Here is a 25466-nt window from a genome sequence, read left to right as displayed (position 1 = left end):
TAGCTACAATAAGTGTATATATGAACATTCTAAACTTAAAAGCACATATAATGTGCTGTCTTGTGTGTATACATTGGAGAAAAGTGGAAAACTGTTTAGGAAGCTTCACAGCATATGCCATATATTCATGGCTTATAATATAATAGACATACAGCATATGTTAGACTGTGCTAGAACCTGAGAGGAGCTTTTGACCTAGTAGGAACTGATGAATGTAAGATAGCTAAGGAGTAACATATAGTAAGTTTTAAATGAAGTATATAGACAGTATGAACTTGGGACTTTAAAATAAGTTTTAAAACTAGTTGAGATAAACCACATTGTGCTTTTATAACCACAATGAGGTATCATCTCACACAAGTCAGAATGGCTAGTATCAAAAAGATAGGAAGTGTTGGTGAGGATGTAGAGAAAAGGGAACCCTCATGTATGGTTGATGGGAATGTAAATTGATGCGATCACTATGGAGAATAGTATGATGGTTCCTCAGAAAACTAAAAAAAGACATAGCATATGATCTAGTAATTCCACTTTTGGGTATTTACCCAAAGAAAATGAAAACATTAATTTAAAAAGATATATGCACCCCTGTATTTACTGTATCATTATTTATAGTACCCAAGATGTGGAAGCAGCCCGTGTCCATCAATAGGTGAATGAATAAATATGTAGTATATATCACAATGGAATATTACTCAGCCATAAAAATGGAATTTTGCTATTTGTGACAACATGGATGGACCTATAGGGTGTTACGCTAAATGAAATAAACCAGACAATCTGATTTCGCTTATATGTGAATTCTAAAAGATAAAACAAGCAGGGGAGCCTGTGTGGCTCAGTTGGTTGAGAGTCTGACTCTTGACCTCAGCTTAGGTCATGATCCCAGGGTTGTGGGATCAGGCTCCACATCAGGCTCTGTGCTAAGCATGGAGCCTGTTTAAGATTCGTATGCTCGCTCACTCTGTCTCTCTCTCTCTCCCCTCCCTCCTCTCCCTGCTCTCTTTCTCTCTAAAAAAATAAAAATAAAAAAATAAAAAAATAACCACAGAAAGAAATAGACTTATAAATATGGAGAACAAACTGGTGGTTGCCAAAGGAGAGAGGATGGGAGGATGGGTGAAATTAGTGCAGGAGATTAAAAGGTACAGACTTCCAGCCATAAAATAATTAAGTCACGTGGCTGGAAAGTACAGTATAGGGAATATAGTAGTATTGTTACACATTTGTAGCAAGTATTTCATAATGCATATAATTGCTGAATGACTATCTTGTGTACCTGAAACTAATTTGTCAATTATACTTCAATTAAAAAAAAACCTGATTGATGGAATGTTCTGAATATGTCTGTTAAATCCATCTGGTACAGTGTGTCATTCAAAGTCATTGTTTCCTTGTTGATTTTCTGTTTGGATGATCTGTTCATCCGTGTAAATGGGGTGTTAAAGTCTGCTACTATTATTACTGTCGATGATATCCTTTGTATTTGTTATTAACTATTTTATGTATTTGGGTGCTTTGACATTGGGTGCATAAATATTTACAATTGTTATATCCTCTGTTATACCCTCTTGTTGGATTGTCCCTTTTATTATTATATAGTGTCCTTTGTCTCTTCTTACAGTCTGTTTTAAAGTCTATTTTGTCTGATGTAAGTATTGCTATCCTAGATTTCCTTTGACATCCATTTGCATGATAAATGTTTCTCTGTCCCCTCCTTTTCAATCTACAGTTGTCTTTTGGTCTGAAATGAGTCGCTTATAGGCAGCATATAGATGGGTCTTGCTTTTTTATCCACCCTGTCACCCTGTGTCTTTTGATTGGAGCATTTAGTCCATTTACATTCAAAGTAATTACTGATATGTTTATTGACACTTTGTTACTTGTTTTATGGTTGTTTCTATAGAACACTTGAAAAGAATGCAAACTGGTACAGCCACTGTGGAAAACACTATGGAGGTTCCTCAAAAAATTAAAAATAGAACTACTCTCCATTCCAATAATCGCAGTATTGGGTATTTCCCCCCAAAATACAAAAACGCTAATCCAAAGGGATACATGCACACCTATGTTTACTGCAGCATTATTTATAATAACCAGCACTGGAAGCAGCCCAAGTGTCTAGTGATAGATGAATATATAAAGAAAATGTAATATTTACATACAATGGAATATTATCCAGCCATAAAAAAGAATGAAATTTTGCCATTTGCAACAACATGGATAGAGCTAGAGAGTATCACGCTAAGTGAAATAAATCAGTTAGACAAAGATAACATAAGATCTCACTTACATGTGGAATTTAAGAAACAAAACAAATGAGCAAAGGAAAAAGGAGACAAACCAAGAAACAGAGTCTTAACTATCAAGAACAAACTGATGGTTACCAGAGGGGAAGTGGGGGAACTAGGTGATGGGATTAAGGATTATGCTGATGGAAGACAACAGCAACAACAAACCTGGTGGAGATTATTGCCAGTTTGGTAAATTTTCTGTAAAGATGGGATTTGACCTGGGATGATAAAACACAGATTTAAGTTCATGAACAGGAAGAACCTTTTAAGTTGGAACCATGAATAAATGTACAAAGGATGTGCAGTAACTTCATAAGGGGGCAGCAAAAAGTAGACTGTTAGGTTAGAGAAGTAACGAGAAGTAAGACTGGCAGAATCAGATTGTAGAGCATCTTGGATATTTGACCAAGTAGTTAGGAGTTATCTTTTCAAGAGGATGGTTACTGAAGATTTTTAGGCAGGTAACATGAAAAGAGGGTTTTTGGAAACTGCTGGTCATCTGTAGGATGAATGTAGGTTTGGCATGTAATTGATACTTGTAGTTATGTTGAGAAGAGAAAGGAAAGGATTTATGGAGGATAAGGCAAAGGGTAGTTTAACAGGGTAAGTTACCAGAGTAAGGCAAAGAAAGATTTAAAGATGATTAATCTGAGCAAGGAGTAAGTAGTAAATAAACCGTAGAGATCTAATGCATAATATAATTGCCTGGAGACTAAAACTGAAGTATTCCAACCACTAAACAGGAAGGATAACAGGGTGATGGAGGTGCTAAATATTGCTACAATAGCAATCATCATATATAAATGTAACACATTGTACATTTAAATTTGCACAGTGTTATAAGGTAAATGTAGTCCATGAAAAAGACGAATCTGTTTCACAGTAGAGATATTTACATAGAATATGCCAAATTTTTAAATATTTCATTTAATTTCCCAAGGTAATTTTATAAAGTGTTTCTATTACTGTGTACTTCACTGTTTATGGGAAGTACTATAGGGTGAAATGGTGAGGTCATTTATTTAGTGGCTTTTAGTAGTATATACAGTTTAATTCAGTAGAATAAAACTTAGTGTAAGGATTATTCTGGCATCTAAGCTGCCAGTGTGTTAGGGCTCTGTCATCCCTAGAATATTGCTTTCATTTCTAAGATAGTTACTCTTCATTTTCACATTCTAAAGAGTGAGTTGGGGGAAGGGGCATCACACGTCATGAATGGCCACACCTTGGGCAGAAGCTGTAGTTTTTGTTTTCAGAGACCCTATGTCTTGTTACAAATTAGGATTTGTTGCTGTAGGAGAAAAGTGAAGAATGGAAGGGGGAGAATTACCAGCTGTCTTTGCCATAGACTCCTATCTTTATTAGCTGAAGCAACAGTTTTTGAACTCTTTTGGCTCTGTAATTTTTTATTCACCAATGTAGAAAAGTAGACTTGTTAACATTACCAAATTTGTTAAAATTCTGACAAACATTGGAACAGATTTTTTTTTTAATTTTTTTTTTTAATGTTTTTATTTATTTTGAGACAGAGAGAGACAGAGCATGAGCAGGGGAGGAGCAGAGAGAGAGGGAGACCCAGAAACCAAAGCAGGCTCCAGGCTCTGAGCTGTCAGCACAGAGCCCAATGCGGGGCTTGAACTCACAGACTGTGAGATCATGACCTGAGCCGAAGTCGGACGCTCAACCGACTGAGCCACCCAGGTGCCCCGAGGAACAGATTTTTGAATCTGTTCATGTTCCTCTCTTCATTATGAGAAATAAAGCTGATGTTCATTTTTTGTTAGGTTGTTAGCCCTTAGACCATACCTGTTTGGACCCAAAACATTTGTTCTTCTTTATAAGGTATTCTAGCCTATTATCACATGTTGTATATTGCGACATTAATTAATAGAAACTTTTTAAACAAAGCTTTCAGTGTAGTCTGGAAGTGGAACAACTTGATGTCCAGACTCTTTAGGGCCAGATTGGTGTCAGTGGTAGGTGACTGAGAGGTTCTGTCTCCTGTATAGGCTTTTCAAAGTCAGTTCAGGTTTCAAGCATGACAAAGTGAAAACAATACTGGAAGTTGTGACATCAGGTCCCAGGAATGTGTTGTTGAGGCACAGTTGTGTAAAAGGCATTTCTAGGTCATTGGAAGGAGTAATTTTAGTTTTACTTCTTTTGAGACCATTTCTTCTTCATTGCTACTCAGCAGATGAGTTTTACTTATGAAGATAGTCCTGAAAAAAAATTTTTTTTTTCAACGTTTTTATTTATTTTTGGGACAGAGAGAGACAGAGCATGAACAGGGGAGGGGCAGAGAGAGAGGGAGACACAGAATCGGAAACAGGCTCCAGGCTCCGAGCCATCAGCCCAGAGCCCGACGCGGGGCTCGAACTCACGGACCGCGATATCGTGACCTGGCTGAAGTCGGACGCTTAACCGACTGCGCCACCCAGGCGCCCCTGGAGTCTCTTTATCTTAATAAGCCTTTGGTTAAATGAGTAACATAGAAAAGCACACATGGAACTCATAGCTAAAAGCTTTAATTAGTAAAGTGTGTTTCGTGTATTTTACATAACGTGGCCTAGGAATTATGGTGACGCAAGAACATGGTAGAATATGGTGGGTTTAAGAATGTTAACGGTTTTTAGTTCTTAAGTACTTATTACAGGTCTTGGTACTCTTAATTCTTATGTGGAAAATAGGAAATGGAACTGCCTCTGTTTTATGCCTACTGTTGTCATTGCAGTTCTTTGGGAAAGGTATTATAAACCCCATTTTACAGATGAGAAAGCTGTGGGCGATGAAAATTAAATTGCTTGCTGCTGAATACTGGAGGATTTAGGTAGGAGGTTTCCTTGGGTCTAGTGCTATGGCTTGAAGAAAACTATGGATATGGGGTGGGGGGGAGGGAAGGATATTCTAACTTAATAGTGCTCTGACAAGAAGGAGCAGAGGTTAGAAATGACAAAATTATTTGTGATTTTTAAGATTAATATAAATTATTTTTATTTTTATACGATACATATAAAAGGGACTATTTTATAATTAGGTATCTGTATCTTTATATTTTCTGTTATATATTGCAGATCTTTGAAAAGGTTAATTATCTTATATGCTCCTCTGACATCAAGTATATTAAAATTTTAGCTCCTCTTTGAAGGCATCCTCGTCTCCAGTTACAATGAAGTGTTCTCTGTTATATATCTTCATAGCACAGGGAACCAAAATTCATAGCCTATACAGTGCTTTTTGAAAGTGTTCCTCCTGAAGGTTACTTACTCATCTTCACTTCTTGTAACACTGCTCAATAAAGTTATTTGCACATTTTAGGTATGTTGGATTCTTAGCAGAATGAACCTTTAAAAATGCATTGCTTACTTATATAGAGAAAATTCCATAAAGTTTTTATAGAGGAGCAAAAGGGAATTGATGGATGCAGTTGCTTTTGTAGTATCTTCCTTGCCAAAGTGATTGTGGATTGAAAAGTTAAAAGACCATTCCTTTAAGTTTTCTGGAGGGACTGAACTAGCTGCATCCAACCAAAGTAGAGGCTTAAAATTTGCCACAATTAAATTTTTGGAAGTTTTTTTCCTTTGTTTCCTTCTTTTTTAGAGACATTAGAAGAAATGGACAGTGAGTTGCTCAAGTGTGAATTCTGTGGGAAGATGGGATATGCTAATGAATTTCTTCGGTCAAAACGATTCTGTACTATGTCCTGTGCCAAAAGGTATTTCTATTCTCTTGACTTTCCTAAAGCATAAACCAACAACTACTGTAACAAAACCAAAAAACTTGTAGAGCTTACCGGTGGCCAAAACTAGATATTGTAATATAGAGGAAGAATATCAAATAGGCATTATCTGGAGCTACTTTGATATTTAGTTATTAAATTTTGTTCTGTGAAAATTACATATTCATAACATTTACAGTGAGTTTTACAGCATATTCTGATACTGAAGTAGCAATCTCATGTTAAAAATATGCTTAGGAGAATCTCTCCTGTGAACAGACAGACTACTAATCCTTAAGGTGTATCAAAACAGTATTTCTTTTATCACCTGGTTGTTGGTCAGTATTAAAATACCAAGATTTACTTTGTTTTTTGTTTATTTTATTTTATTAATTGAATTTTAATTTTATTAGAGAGCCTGGGGAGGGGAGAGAGGCAGAGGGAGAGAGAGAATCTCAAGCAGGCTCCACTCTTAGTGCACAGCCCAGTGTGGGGCTCAATCCCACGACCCTGGGATTGTGACTTGAGCCAAAATCAGGAGTCAGACACTTGACCCACTGAGCCACCCAGGTGCCTCAGGATTTACTTTTTTTTGTTTTAAAATGTTTTAATTTGTTTTAATTACATCCTATTTATTTTAAGTGGGACAGCTGTAGCACAATTTCTCCACATTGTTACATTATCAGAGAGCAAAATACGTCTTTTCTAAATCTCTATTTTCAATAGTAATATTATAGGTAAACAGTACTAATAACAAAAAAAATGTTTAGGGTCTTCGTTACTCTTGTCACAGATTTAGTTTACATTAAAAAAAAAAAACCTGATGCTGATAATAAATCCTAATATAAGTATTCACCACTAGAGGTGAGGTGTATGTACAGATTATTTTGAAATTTGTTCTCTGTTCCAGGAAGTGATGATTCTCTCAAAGAATATAAGATCTTAATTGTTTACATCTAGGGATTTTCTTGCTTGAACATACTATCTAGTATGGTGCCACTTAAATATACTTAGTAAAACTTAAGTAAGTAATAGAAGTATTTTCCACCAAAAATGGCTTCATTTGGTTTCTCATGTCAATTTTTTATTCACATATTATCTCACGTTATTGATAGCCCTAAGCAAGTTCTAGAACTCCTGTTTAAACTTGGGAGTTTTCCGTAAAAAGACTAGTGGCTCTCTGGTTCTAAGTGATTAACAACTCTGAGGAGAAAGGGCAGCCTTTCATAATATTTTAAAGGTCTTGATTATTTAGAAGTTATTTCAGAACATTTAATGCTACCATCACTCCTCCCAGAGATGATTACTGAGTTGTCAAGTTATTCTACGTAGATGAATTTCTTTAGAAGGTTAGGGATCTTAACATAAGAGAAATACAGACAGAGCAAAAAAGAGAGGATAAATTAGGTCAGGGAAGAAATGCTGCTATTTACATGTCTGCCTTGGAGATTTAAATATTTAGGGACTAAACAGCGAGTGTAAGGTTAGTCTCTCTTCTCTCTAGTCTTGGAGGAAGGAAGGTTTGTGAATGGAAATTGCTATGAATGGAAATCAGAAACCTACAGCGCTGAGCCCACAGATCAGCATAATGAACACAGCTGAGCTTGTTGAATTGTTTTAGGGTAACATGAAGTGGCCATCAGGACACTTTTTGTTTTTTAAGTTTATTTAGGAGAGAGTGAATGTGTGAGTTGGGGAGGGTCAGAGAGAGAGAGGAAGAGAGAAAATCCCAAGCAGACTCTGCCCTGGGCTTGATCCCAGGGACCCTCAGATCATGACCTGAGCTGAAATCAAGAGTCAGACACTTAACCAAATGAGCCACCCAGGTGCCCTGTGAACACATTTTTAAATATATATATATTTTTAGGGAAAAAATAGCTTATTCATTTTCATGGTACTCCTTCTACCTCCTGATATCTTCATAAAACATAGGTGAGGAAAATACACTTTGGTATCTGTATATTGGTCCTAGGATAGTTATCAATAGCAAAGTTAATTGGGATTTATTCTTGTCATTTTCCTGAGAAATCTTAGAGGAAGAATCTTGACAATATGAAGTTACAGTGCAGTTTTTTTTAAAAATATTTTTAAGGGGCGCCTGGGTGGCGCAGTCGGTTAAGCGTCCGACTTCAGCCAGGTCACGATCTCGCGGTCCGTGAGTTCGAGCCCCGCGTCGGGCTCTGGGCTGATGGCTCAGAGCCTGGAGCCTGTTTCTGATTCTGTGTCTCCCTCTCTCTCTGCCCCTCCCCCGTTCATGCTCTGTCTCTCTCTGTCCCAAAAATAAATTAAAAAACGTTGAAAAAAAAAAAGTTAAAAAAAAAAAATATTTTTAAGACCGTGAGGTGGCAGGGACAGAGGATCCGAGGCAGGCTCTGTGCAGACAGCAAAGAGCCCGATGTAGAGTATGAACTCATGAACCGTGAGATCATGACGTGGGCTGAAGTCAGATGCTTAACCAACTGAGCCACTCAGGTGCCCCTACAGTAGCAGTTTTGGATGTATAAAAAAAGAGGAACTGTATGTATTTTTCTTAGCCTTTCTTTAGCTTTTCAGAAATTTGTTTCTTAGATTATCTCTTCTGCTTTTTTTTTTTTTAAGTTTATTTATTTTGAGAGAGTGAGAACGTGAGAGAGTGGAGGGGCAGAGAGAAGAGAGATAATCCCAAGCAGGCTCTTCACTGTCAGCACAGAGCCCAGTGTGGGGCTCCATCTCACAAACTGTGAGATCATGACCTGAGCCAATCTCAAGAGTTGGATGCTTAACTGAGCCACCCTGGGCATCCCTTGCTCTTCTTTCTAGGGAAGGGGTTGGCAAACTGTACCCAGGCCAAGTCATCTGTGTATCCTGTTTTTGGATGGCCCCCGAGCTAAGGATTGTTTTTCAATTTTTAGGGGGTTGGAAAAAAGATAAAAGTAATATTTCACGACACATGAAAACTATGTGAAACTCAAATTTTACTCTAAATAAAATCTTATTGGAACACAGCCATGCTCATTTATTGTTCATGGCTGATGGCTGCTTTCATGTTACAGTTACAGTGTTAAGTAGTTGTGACAGTCTTTTATTGTCTACAAAGCCAAAAATATTTACCATCTGGTCCTTTGTAGAAAAAGTTTACCAGCCCTGTTCTAGGGCCTTGAAGCCCAATAAACACTCACAGGACTTTTTTTAAACTGTCATCATGTCTTACATTAAAAAAACATTAGTCTATTTTGATAAAATGAAAATAATCTTCCAACCAGTTTTAAAGAATTATGTGTATTTGAATTTCCTAAATAGAACTATGATGAATTTGTGCAACTTCAAAATCTCAACTTTACGTTTTCACTCTTTGATTTCAGTATTATTTGAAAAATCTTTTACTAGCCATTTGAGATTTCCCCCTCTCTACTATACTAACCTTTCTTCTTTTTTTTTTTTAAATTTTTTTTTTCAACGTTTTTATTTATTTGGGACAGAGAGAGACAGAGCATGAACGGGGGAGGGGCAGAGAGAGAGGGAGACACAGAATCGGAAACGCTCCAGGCTATGAGCCATCAGCCCAGAGCCTGACGAGGGGCTCGAACTCACGGACCGCGAGATCGTGACCTGGCTGAATTCGGATGCTTAACCGACTGCGCCACCCAGGCGCCCCTATACTAACCTTTCTTATTAATCTCTCTTCAGAAACGATTACTTAGGAAAATAGTTTCAACATCTACACAATTAATTCAAACTTCTTTTTTCCTGGAGCCTTGAATTATTTTGCAGTAAATTGGTTATCCTCTATATCATGCGGTTATTAGGAGAAAATATCAATACCTATTGGTATCCAATAATGTATTGAGAGCTATATTATGATATATACAGAGACCATTTTTTGACTGTCACCATAAGTAAATCCATTGAACACTACTATGGTTTACTTTCTGAGGTATCACAGTCTTTAATGAAGTATCTGGCACTTACTGATTCACAAGTGCACTTTAAAGTCATAATTAAATACTAAATGGAGTGTTCCATATATCATTTAATATTTTTTCTTACTTGAATTTCTTAGGTACAATGTTAGCTGTTCTAAAAAATTTGCACTTAGTCGTTGGAATCGTAAGCCTGATAATCAGAGTCTTGGGCATCGTGGCCGTCGTCCAAGTGGCCCTGATGGGGCAGCAAGAGAACATATCCTTAGGCAGGTCTGTAGAAACCTTGCTTCAATGTACAATACCCTTTTCAGAAATGTAAGGAAAGTGCAATGCTGTATTTTACTTGTACTACATTTTCCAGCTTCCAATTACTTATCCATCTGCAGAAGAAGACTTGGCTTCTCATGAAGATTCTGTTCCATCTGCTATGACAACACGCCTGCGCAGGCAGAGTGAGCGGGAAAGAGAACGTGAGCTCCGGGATGTGAGAATTAGGAAAATGCCTGAAAACAGTGATTTGCTACCAGTTGCACAAACAGAGCCATCTATATGGACAGTTGATGATGTCTGGGCCTTCATCCATTCTTTGCCTGGTATGTAATTCACCACTTTGGCCTTAATATTTTTCTTGTGCATTCACACACAGGAATGATGTTAGATCCATCCACACCTATTGCACTAAAGGGCTAGAGAAGTACTATGTATATGTGTTAATTAAATGGCATTTGCTATTGAAATGTGATCTGTTTCCTCTTGCTTATTCCCTCAGCACAACTGGGTATTTTCTCATACCCCCCAAGTCGATAAAAACTGACTAGTCCTGCTTCTGCTGTGACACCTCAGCCGGTGAAGATATTAAAGGTGCTCTCTTCTCTTCAGTCTGATTTCTCTCGAGAGGTCAGTAGAGAGATTGAGTCAGACACTTCTTCCCTTCTCTTCTATTTTTCTATTCCATTTCCTCTTTATTTCCTAATTTAACCTTTTTTAAATAAAATAAGAGAGACTATATATATATTTTTTTCTTTTTGCATTTTTGAAAGCTAATCAAGACCTTTTAGAATATGGTAACATTTTGGTTTCTTTTTAAAAAATCAAGCTGGTTCTTTTAAAGGAAGCTGCATTCCTTGATTCTTTTCAATAAGTAGACATCAAGAACACTTCTGGAATTTGATTTTTTAAGTAGACAACTAAAATTCATTTATGATATTCCATTCCAGTATTGAGGGTAACTTTCTTATTTATGTTTTTTCTGCTCTCTCATTTTGGTACTCTTTCCATCAGCTTAATTCTTTATGTTCTTTATCTTTTTTTAATGCAACAGTCTTTTATATCTACTTTCTCCAAGGGGCTGGTTACTAAAGATAATTGCAGCATTGCTCATGATGAGACCCACACTGATTATATATATTAAGAGTATATTTTTTTAAAATCAGCAAATCTTATTCATTCCATTATGAATATGGAAAACAAGGAGATTTTTTAAATGTTTGCTCCATTTTGATTTTATTGTGAATCATACTGTTACTCTTGACACAAGCTTTCCAGAAAAGTATATTCCCTTTGAACTTGTCTACAGACTTAGTAAAATTAATCCAGCTACTTTTGCTGATTAATCTATGAAGGTAACCACTATCTCAGAAGCAAACCTACAGTTAATGTGCTGAGTGAAGAAAGTATATTCAGAACTAGTACTACTTTAAAAAAACCTGTCATTTTACCTTATATACAGAATTCTATGACATTTTATTGTTTTTTCTTTAAGGTTTATGCATTTATTTTGATGGAGAGAGAGTGGGGTGTGGGGCAGGGAGAGAGGGAAAGAGAATCCCAAGCAGGCTCTACAGTGTCAGCACAGAGCCCAGTGTGGGGCTTGAACTCAAACCATGAGATCGTGACCTGAGCCGAAAGCAAGACCCGGTTGCTTAATTGACTTGAGCCATCCAGGCGCCCCATTTTATTATTTTTCAGTACCTTGTTTTAGAAATGCTAAATAAGTCTTTTTTTAATTAAACAAGTTATAGTCACTTTTAAAGAAAGACCGCAATTGTTTTAAAGAGAGGATACATTTTTCATAGAAGATTTTGAAGCACACACTTAAGAAAACTTAGGTGTGAGTTAAGCGCTGACCATAGAGGTTTTGAATCTGCTTTAAAACTGGTATGTTAGAGGATGGTGAGTTTTCACTGGTTGTGGTTTTAATATATGAGGACTGAAATAAATTTTAGTTTTTAGGCCAGTCTAGATATCATGAGAATTAACACTGGAATCTTTACTGATCCCCTGGGGCTTGACTTTGATTCTGTCCTCTTCAGAAGTAGTTTCCACATGGGGCGTGTGAACTGTTAGCCTGATTTCTCATTTGGGGGAAACTATTTCCTTTGGGAAAGGAGGGTTTGTTCATAACCTGAGGAAAGTAGTTGGTCAAATAATGAACAATTAATAGATATCTGATTCTTCTAGCATTTCATATGCTTTTTTTTTTTTTAGAACAAAGGCTAAATTCTTGTCTCATTCTTGCTTCTTCAGTTGAAAAAAAATATTGCTTATAGCTTGAAATACTTGTCTTACTGAGTTCATTGAGACACAGTTTTGCCAGTTATTCAAAGAATATTACATATCATTAAAGGGAAACTGCTTTATAATTTAGAATTGCTTGGTATTGTGTAAGTCTGCTTAATGTAACTCTGCTTTCCTTTTACTGATTAAATGGGACTATTTCCAAACTGCTTTGACAGGCTAAATAACAAGATTATCTGTGTGACCAGTTCTATCTTCTTTCACAAAGTTTCTCTGAGTAATTAATGTCTGTGACTTAAAGAAAATCTTCTATCAGAAAATGCTTTTGTCTTCATTTCTGTGTACTCCTTTGGCCTTTGTAAACTTGTTTGAAGCCTCTTTCAAGCTCATTCAGGACTGTGTTCCACCCCCCACCAAGAAGTCTACTTTCAAACTTTTCTCATAGAAGGAACGAGCTTGTAAATTTTGTAATCTCTTATATTTTCATTCTTTCCAGTTGAGATAGACTTCCCTCTTTATTCAGGGCACTTATATTTACTCCTAGAGTTTGCTCTTCTCTTCGTGTAATATCATCTTGTGAACCATCCTGGTGAGACCATGTTAGAGCTGGTATGCTTTATACCCAATCTCAGAGCTGTTACCACAGTGAAAAATTATTTTCTTCTCAAGTTTTGTGTATTCAGAAGTTCTCTAGAGGAACGATTCTTGTTTTCAACTAACTGCAGTTCTCTTAACTCTTGTTACAATGCAAACATCAGTTTATTTGGTATTTATCGATTTGTGAATTTGTAGTAGATTCACTTTTTCTGTAGGCATATAAAGTAGGAATTATCTAAAAATATATGATTATTGGTTTTCATAATACTAATATTGGGACTTGTTTACATTGTGGCAAGTGATCTATTTCACCAGCCTGAAATTTTGTGTAGAGTGCTTTCATTTTGGATTTAGCTGAAAAAGTGACTGGACATTGCAAAGTATAGTTGTGACTCATGTCCGTTTGTAGAGGCCAATGCCCATCTTGATAGCTGCTTCTGGTGACATAAACCCAACAAGGTGACTGGTTGCTGCAGGTAGGATATGTTTGGTAGGAGTCCCTGGGGCACCAGCCATTTTACAGAAGTAGATTCTAGTGTCAGAAACTCAATACCTTGAGCGTCTGAAAATTTTTTGAAAATTCACTTTTCTTTAATGAGTTTCTGGAAGAGTATTTGCTTCTGCCTCCCCACCCCCACTTTTTCTTTTTAAAGTAATTTTATTTTTTCATTTCTATACTAATGTATAGTATAACTACCCTTAGTTGTGGTTGGCTTAAGAGAGTTACCGATCCAAAATTCTGAAGATAATGCATTCCTACTCAATCATGTGGTTTCCCAAAACATTTTTTGTTCTTTATTATTTTGCTACTACGTTTACTTAGTACCAGAAGACATTTGAAGAGGGATCTCACAATACAGAGGAACGAAAACATGCTATACATTTCCTCATGGAAAACTCCTTGTTTCTATTCCCAAACGTAGCTCTTACAGTCCTCATTACTTCTCATTGCTCCTGTTTTCTGACTCTAAGTAAGTCCTGCCCTATCTTTCTCTCTCTTTTCTTTTCCTGTGTTCTTGTAAGTAAGACTGAAGAGAGAAGAACATTAGTTCTTTCATAAAAAGAAGGATGAAGTCACAACTAGATGCAAGATTAGTCAGTTTTGTCTGCCCAGTTTTGAGAGCTACCTCTGGGAAAAGAAAGGGAGCTTTCTATGGTGAGTAATCCCATTTTAACTGTATAATTTCTTTTATATGGTAAATGGCAAAGCTGTAACAGTCTGCATAGGGTACTTTTGAAAGGTCAGTTTTTAAGTCTGAGAAATTAAAATAGAGAAGTTAAAAAACTGGCTGCTATATATGAAACAGGAAAGAAACAACTAACAGAGAAGATGGGAAAAGAAATAACCAAGAGAAGGCCATACAGCTAAATACAGAAAGAAGCGTATTATTACTATTACAAATAGCTCCTCTGTGGCAGATTCTGTTTTTGTTCATTGTTTGTTTATTCACTCATCCAGTCCTTCACTTATACAAGAAAGTATGTATTTAGCCCCTAACAATGCTTTGAGCATGGTGCTGGGGTTCTAGGGATGACATCATTATCTTCTATAAACAAGAGGATGACACATTTGCAATAGAAAGGATAATCATTTCAGCAGAGTTGTGCTATCCAGGGGTGTAATATAACCATTTCTAGTTTTCATTATCTTTGTTTTCTCTTAGAATGTTGATTTGAATAAAACCGATTTTAAGCTGTTAGTTTTTATTCTTAAATTCATTTTTTATAATTTCACTCTTACAAGGAAGCTTCCACATTACTGCATTCTCTCCTTTCTTGGTTCCTTAACTCATTACCTTCCCTGGTGGTTTCCTTACCCTTCGTGGGGAAGTTTATTGAGTAACCTGGCTGTGCAGACTTTGGTAGATAATAAAAACGTTTGAGGTTCAAGTAGATGTTAGCATTGTTACCTGCTGAAGCACCTGGTTTACATTGAGAGATAAAATATTGTTTGGTAAGAGATTAGGCGGGCAAGCTCATGATTTCAATGGGGATTTATGTTTTCTTACCAAAAATGGAGATGAGTCCAGTGATGCTAAGATATGAAGTTGGAATACAAGTCAAGCAGTGTAATATATTTGAGCAGCATTACAGTAGATTGATACTACAATCTTGATGGTTTGGTTCTTTCCTGAGTGAAAAATAAAAATGTTCTAAATGTGCTTGGCAATTGAAGGTTGGAAATTCGAATAAGGTACAAATGATGCTGAAAAGGGTACTCTGGTATTTGAGAAAATATTTCTAAATTGTTATTCACATGGCAGAACATTACATTTTATTCCTTCATACATATATGTGAAGGTTTCTTATACAAAGATAAGTTCATGACGTGTAATAACTAGTTAATCCAATCTTGTTATATGTGTGGCATGCTTTGAGGTAATACATTATCCTTTTTGTCAAGGTAGGTTGTATCTGGACCGATGAATCTACATTTTTCCTAATTTTTACTAATTATTTCTATATTATTATTTTTAGAACAAGAATTCCAAGTAAATTGCTTTACCTGGATATCAAATTAATTCTTACTTTCAGAATGCCAAGAAATACTCTCTTCTTCAGGAGTGAACCCAAGACTACCCTAAATAAATTTCATTTGTTTCCCAGCCTGTATTTCAGATACTCAAACCCACTGAGAGAATAACTGTCACTGTTAAAGTAACACCTGGTTGTTACATAATAATGCTAACTTCCGTCCTCTGATCCAATTTCAGGCTGCCAAGATATCGCAGATGAATTCAGAGCACAGGAGATTGATGGACAGGCCCTTCTTTTGCTAAAAGAAGACCATCTTATGAGTGCAATGAATATCAAACTAGGCCCGGCCCTAAAGATCTGTGCACGCATCAACTCTCTGAAGGAATCTTAACAGGATCATGAAGCTGTGAGAAAACAGCAGTTTTACTCTTCTTAAACAAACTTGTAAGGTAAAGGCTCAAGCTGGCCTAGAATGTTATCATATATTGTGGTGGATAGCCAAGCACATTGGGATCTCCACATCAAAAGCTGATATTTCTTCTACAGATACAGTAATTCATCATACATTTTCTTAATTAGCCAACATTGGTAAAATTAATTTTACAGGTTACATGCAACATTGAAAGACTTGATATAGAGGGCCATGATATTTTTCAAAGAAACGTGTTATACTAGATAATTTTTTAAAGGTGATGTTTATCGTTAATATAAAGAATCCTTTTAAAAGTAATTTAATGATTTACATTTTTCCTCTTTTGATTCGGTTTTCTTACACATTTTTCTACCCTGTAAGTTTTCTATAGGTTGTCATGAGAGATATAATTTAGGAGTAATTTAGGAATAGTTTAGTAGGAGTCCAGTGACTGGAATTGTATGCAACGAGATATCAGTTGTACATTTTAAGAAACATGTCTGTCAGACAATTGCTTTGTCTATAAAAAGGATTGCATTCTAGCATGAATAATACTAATCTGGAAGTCAGAAGAGTTGGTTTCTATTCCAAACTTGCCCAAGAATTTGATGTGGCTGAGAAAGTTAGTTTTCTTTTTAGTTTTTGTACATTTAGAGCAGTGGTTCTCAACAGAGGTCAGTTTTGCTCCCCAGGGGATATTTGACAATGCCTAGGGACATTTTGGTTGTCATAGCTTGGAGGGGTTGGGGAGGGTTGTTATTGGCATTGGGTCGTGGAGGACAGGGATGTTGCTAAATATCCCACAGTGCACAAGACAGTCCTCCAAAACAAAGATTCATCAAGTCTAAAATGTCAAGTAGTGTCAGGGTTCAGAAACCCTGATGTAGGAGTAATAAATGTTGCTCTTTTTTACCCAGAGGGTTAGTTTGAAAAGATGAGACATAATAAGGAATACATTATACAATGGAAGTATTTCAGACAGCATTAATGTTCTGCAGAAGTATTTTTCCCAGTTTTATGCATACTAGAAAAAGGGAAAATCCACTAAATTGACCTATAAAACTAAAATCCACTAAATTGACCTGTAAAGTAAGGACTAGCATACAAATAATTTGAGTCTCACAAAGTACGAATTCATATTCTCTTTCATAGAGCAGCAGAGAGCTGCTCCTCTGCACTGATGAAGGCATAATATCATTATACCTTATGAACCAGTGCATAGCCTTTGCTGGCAAGACAGTAGTTTGTAGTGGATATGTGTTTGGTCTTTGGATTTTTTCTAATGTTGAACATGCTGGGTCTAGCTAGAATGCACATTCCTTTTTCCTTGACTAAACCTTTGCATGCTTCCTACAAAGTTCCCACCAACTAGTATCTCTTGGATTATCACATAAAATTTTGTATGTACATGTTTTACAGAAAAAAACATTTTAAAACAAAATTTTTCACTGAACAGTTAGTGTTCTATCAGAATTATGACATTAAAACAAAATTGTTGTGGGAGCCCTGAGAGCCTTATTGTCGGGAAATAAAAAATTTGTTTTAATCCTTTTTATCTTTACCACACGATGGAAATGTTTTAAAATAGAAGGAACATACACAGATATTTGGCAGACGTTCAGTAAGTGGGGAAGAGTCCATGGGTTTCAGTCATTGTCACTGCTCTTTTCAAAAAGATTGTGTTGAGCTAGTAGAAGACTAAAGATGTCATTAAGGACATCACAGATATTTATCTTTTGGCTTTGTGTACATTAGAGAATGTTGATTATTTTTATACAAAAATACAGCGGGTAATTTTTTTAATCTTTAGATGCCTCTTGTTTGAATGTATGCTTTGTGGGATTCTTTTGTGTAGTAATGTTTAAAAAAAAAAAAAGATGTTTACTGATAGTTATGTGTAGGATTAGAATGTGTAATATAGTGTAAGGCTCAAGTTCCAGACCTACAATAGCTTGTAGTCTATGTTACATATTTCTTTATATCACATTGTTAATTATTGGATTAAAGTTTCAAGGAAAGGTAGGAACTCTATAGTCAGTTTTCATTTATTAGCAGTTAATCATTATGACAGTTGTCATATCGTTGGCTTTTCCCCCTCATCTTGCCGTTTCAGAACACAGGAATAGGCTAAGCATTAATAGGATGGTCCACTGTGTGCGGGGTGGGTGAAGAGCACACAGGGAAGTCTCCCGTGGAATTAAAACTTTATCATAGATAATCCACAAGCAACTGATTTCGGGGTAGACTCCCTTAGCAATAATGGGTACCTCCCATAACTAAATTATCTGTATAGCCTTTAAGGTATTACAACTATGTTACAGGTTCTCCTTTTCTTTACTGTCTCTTTTAGTATCAGCCATTATATACTGATTGAAAGCCCTTGTGCCTAGCACCATGTTAATATCCAAGAAAGCTTACCAGAGGGGGATTTCCATTGACAGCACCTTATAATCTTAAATCTTGTAATCTTAACAGTAGTCCAGATCTCTTGACCTCACTCAAAACATACCCAGGAAATATACTTGCTTCTTTCAGCTGAGCTATTTTGTTTAGAAATGGCCTCTTTGCTTTCAACTGGTAGTTTTCCCTATTGATGCAACTGTTTTTTTTTTTTTTTCTAGAGGATTTAATCTTAAAAATCAAAGCTTCAGTTAAATATGAATATAGATGATAACACTGGATGTCCATTTCTCTTCTAAGTTCTAAGCACAGTTCTGGTATGATACAGGTGGGGAGAGTATTATTTTCTGTTTCCATCATGCTACTAAATTGTTTTAGGATTTTCATTGATGAGAAGGAATGACAGAGAACATGGGAAGTTCTTCCTGTTTTTGCTAAGTGTACATTTTCTGACTTTAAACTGATGCACTCTTTTCCCTTTGAGGGAAGTAAAAAAAAACCTACAAGTTTCAAATTTTATTTACTTTAAGCCGTGTGTTCCTAAGAAAATAAAGTGAGAGAGTTGGTTTGTAGATGTTTTTGCATGACATGGATTCTCATCAAGCCTAGTGTAGTAGGCATGTGTCTGACAGGCTCTGCACCTTTGATGTAATCATTGTCATATAAGGCAGAGTACTGTCCCCAAACCTGTCACTTTTTGAGTGGCATATAACTTTCCAGGATGGTACTTTTGATTTGCTGTGGCATCGCTAAACAGACATTTTCCTTAGTCTCAGCTTAAGGGCTGTCATGTAGGAGTAGAGAAGGTAGAATGAGGGGAAGACATGTTAGTGAAGAGGCGTGAGAATGGGAAAGAGGCAGACAAGAGACCTGCCACTTGGCTTGTCCCACTTCAACACTGAACAAATTTCTGCACTTTTGACGTTAATATTCATGATTTACCTTAAGTAGAAATGATTTTTTTTAGATAGCCCATTGTTTGTTTTTGTTTCCTAGTGTGTTGAAACACTTCCTTAGAACTGTCTGAAGTGTTGCTGTGCCCATACCTTTGAATAATTTTTGTGTGAAATTATAGACATTTATTCAAATACCAGTCCTAGGCTGAAATCTGTCACAGCATCCCCTATCACTGACTTGTTCAATTAAATGTTATAAAGTCCCATTTGAATTTGCAAGGTTCTGGTACTGTCATGGCACAAGTATGGTGGGAAGGCAATATATAGATTGTATAGTCTTCGGTTGTGTTTATATGGGTGTAAACAGTTTGAGAAAGAATAAACTATTGTGGACGTACGTGAATGATGCTGCCCTCACAGCCATTTTGAGTAGATGAAATCCCTGGCTGGACACACTGTTAAAATGTTTTAAAGACATTTTCAGCTAGAACAGACTGATTATATTTTGTGGCTTGAAGAGCCTCACCCTTAATGAATGGCAGGAGCACATGCTGCCTTGTGTGCAGCTGACACTGGGCATTGCCTGATAGCATGAAAGGGCCTCGCTTCCTGCTTTCCTCTCCTAAAGCCTATTCCAGCCCTAAGGGAACTGCGTGAAAACTTGACACTTTTGCCTGAAAATCCTTAGAGAGGATTTTGTAGTGGCGTTAATTTTAGGAAGGTAATTGGGGCAGGACTTTCTAACACCTAACAGTCATGTGTCAGTGAAACCTTTGGGCAGTGGACACTGGCCCAACTATGCAGTGTTTGTTCACTCTGTTTCCTGTGCACCATATATGTAGCTGGGCCTTAAGGAAGGTTTTCCAGGGTGAAGGATAGGGAAATGGAGGAAGTGACAAATAGGAGGAAAACATTCTAGACCCAAGAGGGTAATAATACAGTTAATGGAGTGAGGTTGTGTAGTATAGATAGGACCTTCAATAGTTCAAAATAATACATTGTAATGGTTTGATCCCAGTTATAGCCATAAAATTCACCTGTAACCATACTCATTCTTTCACTCTCTGTCAAGTGATTCTGCCCCTAGGAGCATATCAGTAGTTCCAATGATACAGAAGCTAGTGTTTTTGACTTCAAAAAAAAAAGGTGACAACTATTGTACTTGGAGAATATTTGTCAAAAACTCAAAGGTTAATTATTTATAATTGAGTTATTGGACCTATAGAAGGGAGTATCCACTTTCAGATACCACAGTTGAATCACCCTTGTAGATTGTTATAAAGGCATTTTAAGATAGTATTTTGTTAGATTGTATCTAAGAATTGGATGACTAAAGAGCTATCTTTCTCTTTATCAGTGTGGATTTCAGCGGAAGCCTACCTCTATTTCTTTGATGCACAGTAGTGTGGATCATAAAATGAACTGTTTAATTCACATTCATTAACATTGGTATTTTATGAGTCTCTTTAAAAGCATTTGATTTCATCTTAAAGATTGTAATTTAGATAAGCACAAATACAGTATTAGGAAAAATAAATATGCAATCTTACTGAAATTTAATTTCAATCTATCATAAGCTGTACATCTTTAAAAAAAAAACTCTTTGGAAAGATATTCCTTTTTTGTTAGTCCATAATATGTACACTATATAGTTTCCTTCATAGCAACAATACAAGCCATTTCTTCAATAAAGAAAAAAAAATGTTGAAAATTATATTATCTTCTTTGGAAAAAGTTTCCTAACTTTTTAAGAATTTAAAGTTTTACATGTTATTTTTTAGAGCTTATTTAATCTATTTTAAAATAATACTATGAGAAGGCTTTTTTTTTTTTTTTGAAAGTTATAAAGCACTAATACAAATCAGCATCATTTTCCAGAGCACAGTGTTGGGCTTTTTTTGAACTTATTTCACAGACATTAAAAGGGAGTGGCCTCCCTACTTCTCAGATCTGAGGCCTCGCTTCTCTAATGAAAATCCCCTGTTCTACTTGAACCCATGAACACACACCTCTTAAGTGCCATGTTTATGGGACCTTTTGGGAAGTGTTTTCCAAGAATGTTTTTTTCTTTTTTTTATAGCTTGTGAACATTTAATTTTATTTAAAGATGATGATTTTAAAACTCTCAGATATTGGAGAAGAGGGTACATTAGAGAAGTATTTTTTCCCCTGCTTTTGAATAGTATAATTGCTTTTAGTGATACTGATGGCATCAGTATGAGTCCGTAGAAAGAAAACCTGTACAAAGGTTTTAAAATGTATTGTTGAAAAGAAGTGATGAATTTTAATTTGGAAAAAACTGAATATAAAATATTGCTAACATGGCATAGTGTTAAATATAACAGTAATTTAGTAAGTCCTTTTAGACCACCTATTTAAATTGACTCCAGTAATCTTCTTAAGGATTGATCGTAGCCATCATTTATTGGCTTAAAAGTTAAACTTCAAGGAATATATATTATCAGTGTTAAATCCATGTTTTGTGGAGCTTTAATTAATGGAGGTGAAGAAGTTGGGTGTTCATAAGATACTGGTGGGGCTGGTAGTGAAATAAACATCGATCTATTTTAGAAAGAAGGAATTTTTAGTTTTGCCTCAAGCAAACCAGAAGTGTCCACTGCTTAAAATCTGTTTAGAGTGCTGTGTGTTAAAGTCTTTTTGCTTTAGGTAGTACCAGATAATCTACTTCAGTAATAAATAATAGATGAATATGATGAATGAAGATAAGGGCTGGCTGGGGGGCTGGGAATTCTACTTCCAGTTGGTGAATTAGCTGGTGTGTGACACCTCAGGCAATTACTTAGCTTTTAATCTGTTTCCTCTTCTGAATATACAGTATGGAGCCTATACTACTCAAAATGCTGATTTGTGTTTAAGTCATCTTTAAGGTACCTCCCAGATCTAGAACTATGATTCTACGTATTTTTAAATACTTCTACTTAATTCTCTTTCCCTTTTTAATGGTTCATTTCATACTTAAGAGCTTTTGCTAAAAGAGAATTGTTAAGCATCCATTTCCTGGTTCACCTATATATACAGTCTTTGTTCTCTTAAGGATTTATGTAGAGAAGAAAAATTACACAGACAAGCAAATGAGGACATTTTCTAAATGCTTCTTGCTAGTTAACCACTGAACCTGTGAACACACAGGAACATTGTCATTCATGCATTTTTCCATTCGTTTAAAATGCAAGCCATTTGAACACTTACGTGAAATGTGTGGTATATATGACAGGAACTAGTAATAAGTGAACAAAATCTTCCAAAACAAAATTCTAATTGTGGCTTAAAACAAACATGGACATTATTTACTTACTGTATTGAACTGAGAGGGAAACTTTTATGCACTGGGTGAAGTATTTAGCTAGATGACATCGGGGCGGTGGGGGTAGGGGGTGGTCTGAGTGAATCACAGCACAATTCCTAAAACACATTTCACATACAAATCAGCCAATAATAAACCTGATTAGGTTATAAAATCAAGGGCACCTAATAAGGATCTACATTCTGAGACTTTTGTGACAGCCCATATTTCTCAGAATTATTTTGACACTTTGAATCTATTCCAGAAGTGTTGCTATACAGGGTGTGTGACAGAACAATACAAAGAATACAAAGATAGAAGCCGATGCTGACTTACTATACATTTTTAACTACAAAAGCTTTACACCCCTATTGACAGTGAAGTAACTTTCTACAACTGAAAAGATCGCTGAACAGGTTTTTTATTCTCTTTTGCTTTTAAAGCAAGAAATTACACAAAATTTTATTATTATTACAAATACTTACTTTTTAGAGAGCACACATGTATTACATAGGAAAAGGGTTTCCTTTAACTGGTAAACATAAAACCCTTCCATGCTTGAATTGACAACTATTTGGGGAGTAAACGTTGAATGGCATTGATTAATTGGGTGAAGTTTCCTTACCACTTGGGGATCCTGTGAAATTATGTTGTCATTCCTGTTGGCCCAGCGAAACAGATTAACATCACTTGATGCTAACATTCTCCATAAAGATACAAAATGAAAATACCTAATATTTAAAAACATCTTTTATTCATCATAGTCACAGCTTTTTAAAGCAGGGAAATGTCCAGATACGTGATAGATTAGAATCTAAAACTGATTGAAAATAGAACACAGACATCCAAGTAACCAGATAGTCTGGGTTTAAAAAAATTTGCCATGGTATTGGTTAAAGTGTACTTTTAAAATATTTTAATTTACCTAATTTTTCAAATATTTTATGCTATTAAAATATCTACTGCATACTTTTGTATATGTATTTTTAAATTTTGAAAAATGAACGGGCTGGGCAAAGATGATATAATTTTAGATTTTTCATTTCCAAGACATTTAACTAGATTCCCAATCACTTCATTCAAAAGCTTGGTCTTGTTTTTTTCCATAGGAAAAAGTCAAAGTGAGTTCTAAAAACGGTCCTCAGAGTCAGGAGTGAGCTGTGGTGCAGACTGGACTTGTAGACAGTGTGCAGGAGGGGCACTGACAGAGGAGAGGCAGGCATGCCAAGCCTCTGTTAAATTACTGTTTTTGTCTTGCTTGTTAAAAAAAACAGTCTTTTGATTTCACAAAGGCAAATTGTTGTGATTTTTTTTGATGCTTCAAGCACACGTTAACTGATTTTTAATTCCTTTTGGTTCCTCCCATTATCCTAACATAGGACTTTCATATTAACCTCAAAAGCTGATCCACCCAGGTTGAGCATTGCGTCACCAAGGGGAAAGGAAACCTTTTTTACTTTTACAGAAACAAATGTTAAGATTATATATACATGTATTCTTTACATTGGATATTGTATTACAGTCCTCCTTACAGGAAATGAAATAGTTTAGCACTCTTAGCATTAGCATTCCTAGATTGGTGTCTATAGCTACCGTTTTAAAATGTATAACCTGAAAATGAAGTTAATTTTGCATTAATAAGAGCACACCATGATCTATGTAAAAAGACTGTCCATTTGGTGTATTTTTTTAAAAGAGAAAGCACTTTCATATTAACAAGTAGCATGTGTATGAATTTTAGATTTTCATATTTGTTGTGTCTGTATTCAGTGAAGTAAAATTGAACATTCAAATGTTTGTTGATGGCAACATTAACTGTTAAATTAAAGCACCTTATACTCTGCTGCTTAAACTTGCTTGTAATTGCACCTTTGTTACCTGCACATTTTCACATAGAATATTGTTGTTAACATTGCCTCATGTGGGTCTGGATGGAAGGTTAGTGGGCCTACAGGATCATTTATTTATATTGTTTATATTACAATAATATATTGTAGACCAGTTGTAAGTTCATTTCTTTACAAATAAAAGCCTCTTCCATTTGGCTGGTCTATTGAATAATTTCTTCTTTTAAGTTTATGAGGGCTTTGAAATAGTTACAAATTTGCCTATTTGAAATCTGCAGAGTGTAAATCTTTACTAATGAAGTACAATATATTTTAAAGTATCTCAGTCCTGGGGCGCTCCTGGGTGGCTCAGTCGGTTAAGCATCTGACTCTTCATTTCAGCTCAGGTCATGATCTCCCAGTTCACGAGCTCAAGCCCTGCATCGGGGTCTCTGCTGACAGTGCAGAACCTGCTTAGGATGGTCTCCCTCTCTCTCTCTGCCCCTCCCCCGCTTGCTCTCTATTTCTCTCAAAAAATAAATATAGTTAAAAAACTTTATTAAAAAAAAGTATCTCAGTCCTATGTAATGGCGAATTAGAAAGTGGTACACTTAGTAACACAGAGAAGGGACCAAATTCAGAAATTGTGACAGATTAAACAAAATCTAACAAAGTGACTTCAGATGATTCTGCCGTTTGGGTTGATTTACTCTAGCAGTTCTCAAGAGGGGGGCAATTCTGCCGACCAGGGTAAGTTTGGCAGTGGCTGGAGACATTTTGATTGGCATCTAGTGGGCAAAGGGAAGGGGTGCTGCTAAATATCCTACGATGCACAGGGCAGTTTCCAACAAAAAGTTATCCGACCCAAAATGTGAATAGTGCTGAGGATAAGAAGCCCTCCTTTACTTTTACAGTGTGATACACTGCCAATGTGATTATGATTTGACATGCAAGTATGTGACATACAAGTTATAAATGAAAATGAATCTGGTATGTCATGGAAAGAGACCTAGTCACTACTCCCAATTCTGTAAGGTGAGCAACTAAAACTTTCTTCCAGGATTATCTGCATTAAGAACAGAGATCATTTTTTTTTTTCAATTACATAAATTTAAATTGAGCTAC

At 36.0% G+C, this 25466-nt stretch overlaps 1 protein-coding gene across 9 annotated transcripts in view; it reads left to right on the top strand.

Annotated features, from left to right (window-relative positions):
* PHC3 (polyhomeotic homolog 3) overlaps positions 1 to 24559 on the top strand; it is a 105693-nt gene extending 81134 nt beyond the window's left edge. For 5 of the 9 annotated variants that reach the window (XM_040480716.1, XM_040480715.1, XM_040480714.1 and 2 more), the window contains 4 exons: positions 5892 to 6006; positions 10049 to 10181; positions 10273 to 10504; positions 15740 to 24559. In XM_040480716.1, coding sequence (XP_040336650.1) covers positions 5892 to 6006; positions 10049 to 10181; positions 10273 to 10504; positions 15740 to 15894 — 635 coding nt within the window. In that variant the 3' untranslated portion in view covers positions 15895 to 24559. Of the gene's footprint in view, positions 1 to 5891; positions 6007 to 10048; positions 10182 to 10272; positions 10505 to 10680; positions 10809 to 14052; positions 14182 to 15739 lie in introns of those variants that run through there. The other 4 variants (XR_005792233.1, XR_005792234.1, XM_040480718.1 and 1 more) reach the window with 4 other exon arrangements.
* Positions 24560 to 25466: the final 907 nt, after the last annotated feature.

The sequence above is a fragment of the Herpailurus yagouaroundi genome, unplaced genomic scaffold (assembly GCF_014898765.1).
Source record: "Herpailurus yagouaroundi ecotype Mexico unplaced genomic scaffold, PumYag 159, whole genome shotgun sequence".
Taxonomy (NCBI): domain Eukaryota; kingdom Metazoa; phylum Chordata; class Mammalia; order Carnivora; family Felidae; genus Herpailurus; species Herpailurus yagouaroundi.
The sequence above is the reverse complement of the archived record's forward strand: the minus strand, read 5'-3'. Positions and strand labels throughout refer to the sequence as shown.